This window comes from Acanthisitta chloris, unplaced genomic scaffold, assembly GCF_000695815.1.
Source record: "Acanthisitta chloris isolate BGI_N310 unplaced genomic scaffold, ASM69581v1 scaffold9419, whole genome shotgun sequence".
NCBI classification, from domain to species: domain Eukaryota; kingdom Metazoa; phylum Chordata; class Aves; order Passeriformes; family Acanthisittidae; genus Acanthisitta; species Acanthisitta chloris.
Window position 1 is genome coordinate 350 of NW_008690795.1, and position 2,700 is coordinate 3,049.

Here is a 2,700-nt window from a genome sequence, read left to right on the forward strand (position 1 = left end):
GGAAACTTTATTTTTTCCCCTTACTGTTGATAATATTAACTCACATTTTCTGTCATTTGGAACTCTGCTGTTCTCTGGCACTTGTTCATGCTGCTTGTAAGAAGCTGATTTAAGTATTATTTATGGGATCTGACCTCTTGCAGGTAATACTTGCTTTAATAACTGAAAAAAGAAAATGGTTAATCTTGGGATATTTTTTCCACAAGTGCTTATACAACTGATGCTGTATTTTGTTCCAGATCTGAACAGTGAAAAGTGTTGAGAACTAGAACTTTTCTCAAATGAAACATATGGTTATCTTCCTTTATTAGATATGCGTTTTCTGTTAGTAGGGAAACGGTACACGTGAAAGTAAGATAATTTTAAAGTTAACATTTAAGCGACTATAAATGCTAAGAAAAGGCTCTTACACATGCTAAGTATGAAGCATTTATACTTTTTTTTTGCTGTAGATCTACAAATTAAAACCATTCAAAGCATTTTCTTGCCCTGAGATGCAGCAACTGTTTGGATTCTGGAAGTGTTAATTCTTTTCTGAATTGCTTGTAACTTTCTTTTCTTATTCTTCTGTTCCCATTTCCCCTCTAAATATGTAGAATTTAAGTTTCTAGGAAATTTGCATGCATAGTTAACCATGGTCAGGAATAATAATTGAGTTCAGGGAGTAGTAAAACAGTGTTCTCATAAAACGCTGCAGTTTTTAGTAGATAACAGTAGCAGCTGCTTTGAGTGGGCGTTTCCGAATGCTTCACAAAGCAGCTTGAAGTCGTGTGTGTGAAAGGAATTTATAACCTTTTAGACTGTTCCTAACCATACCAGTTGCAGAATGGTTGGCAGCTTCTCCTGAAAAATTCTACGTATTACGCGTATGCAGAACACTTTAGGGATTAGAGAATGTGAACAATCCCAGTAAGAGCACATTGCTTCTGCTGCACAGGATTATTATTATTCTAAAATTCCTGTATTTTTCATGTATATTGCTGCGTTGCTGATGGTTTCTGCCAACTGCTCTTTACAGAACCATACATCATGTCATCTCTTCAATCATCGAAAGAAGATACAATGTCGTCTGAAAAAACAGATGAGAAGCAACCTGAAACTGAAAACAAAGCTGAGGAAAGTGATGAAGATGACGAAGAAGAGGAGGAGGAGGAGGAAGAAGAAGAAAAGGGTATTTGTTTTGCCACTGAATAAGTTGTTCTTTAAGAAATGCCAAGCTACTGAATGCAGTCTCCTGTGATTTTGGCTAATTGTACAATTATTATTGAGGAGATTCCATGGTGCATCTGTCTTATGGGTCATAATAGCTTCCCAAGAGACTATAACAGGCAGCACTAGAAACAGTGATGCTGATGTTCCTCAGGAATGACTGAAGGAATTACTGGCATCCTGGGTTTCTATACTAGGGATTTTGTTGCTGTTGTTGTATAAATTTTCCCCTGATTATAGGAGGTAGTGTCCTTTATCAAGTTACTTTTTGCTGGTAACACTGAATTGATCTGTGTTTGCAAAAGAGAAACTTGTAAATGTGCAGGAGTTTTGGAAACAATATAGATGTTATTGCTTGACTACCGTGAATTCATTTTCTGGGTACCCAGATGTAATTATATTGGGGGGGGTGTGGAATATTTCCTAAGACTTATTTTGCCAATAAAAGTTGTGGCAATATGATAGGATGAGCAAGCAAGGCAGGTTTTGTGTTGTGGCATGTAGTTGAAGAGGGTAGTCAAGGAGTACAAAATGTGAAGAAGAACTGCTATTCAAAAATGTTCAGTTTCCATTATGAAGTCTCCAGGCATCTGTTTTGCAAATGAAAGCATTCCTGGAGATAAACCTGTAGTATGGCACAGTGAAAACCAAGTCACTGATGGTCGTGGAGTCCTGATATAGCTTAAGTTTGTCTTTAGGAAAGGTAGTAAAAAGAAAACAGATCATGCTGTTTGGAAAAAAAATAGAGTAATCTGAATTAGAAACAACTTCCTTGTGTACACACAGGTATGTTTTGCTCTGCTGTTGGCAGATACATACCAGCTTTCGTTGTGTTCATATGGGTTTTGAAGTTGCTTTCAGTTGTTAAAGCCAGGATAGCCCATCTGTGTGCTGTTTGATTTGAGGTCAAGAATTTCAGTATGAAAGGTTTAGGTGAAGCTTTAGTTTTTTGCTCCTGAAGTGGTATCCTTAAAGTAGCCATGTGCACCGCATAGGTAAAGCAATCTAAATGTATTCATTAGTAAGCGGTATTGCAATTACCAGGAATAATATTCTTGTAGTATTTGTAACACTCATTTTGTGCTGTGCAGAATGCTTTGCTGCCTTGCCCTGGGACATACAGTACAATCTTACTGTGCTTGTGCTTCTGCCTCTCCTGCTGATATGGTAGTTCCTACAGTCCAACAGTAGAAACAGAACCTGTCTGCAGGCATCGTGGACTCTCCTTCTGCCCAAGAGAGCTGCAGTGGAGCTGTGTGTGTAGGGACTGTGGTGTCCAAGAAGGAAGCTATGCAAACAATGTCAGTGCTGTACCTCAGAAAGGCAGTGAGGGGAGAGAACGCATAATGCTGCAGTCTCCATCGTGGGGTGTAGTTCCTTTTAGGAAATGTCCAGTCTTCAAGGTTAAGTTGGATACAGGATTATAGACTTGTTAGACAAAGCTCTGAAAGTGTCATAGTGCTTAGTTATCATCCGTTTTTGATTTGCCAT

The 2,700-nt window shown here is 38.3% G+C and overlaps 1 protein-coding gene across 1 annotated transcript in view; it reads left to right on the plus strand.

Annotated features, from left to right (window-relative positions):
* Window positions 1–1,029: 1,029 nt before the first annotated feature.
* DEK (DEK proto-oncogene) overlaps window positions 1,030–2,700 on the plus strand; it is a gene marked incomplete at its 3' end in the record, with an annotated part of 10,999 nt that continues 9,328 nt past the window's right edge. Inside the window, exon 1 of the mRNA XM_009081960.1 lies at window positions 1,030–1,171. Within this exon, the coding sequence (XP_009080208.1) occupies window positions 1,030–1,171 (142 nt within the window). The remainder of the gene's footprint in view (window positions 1,172–2,700) is intronic.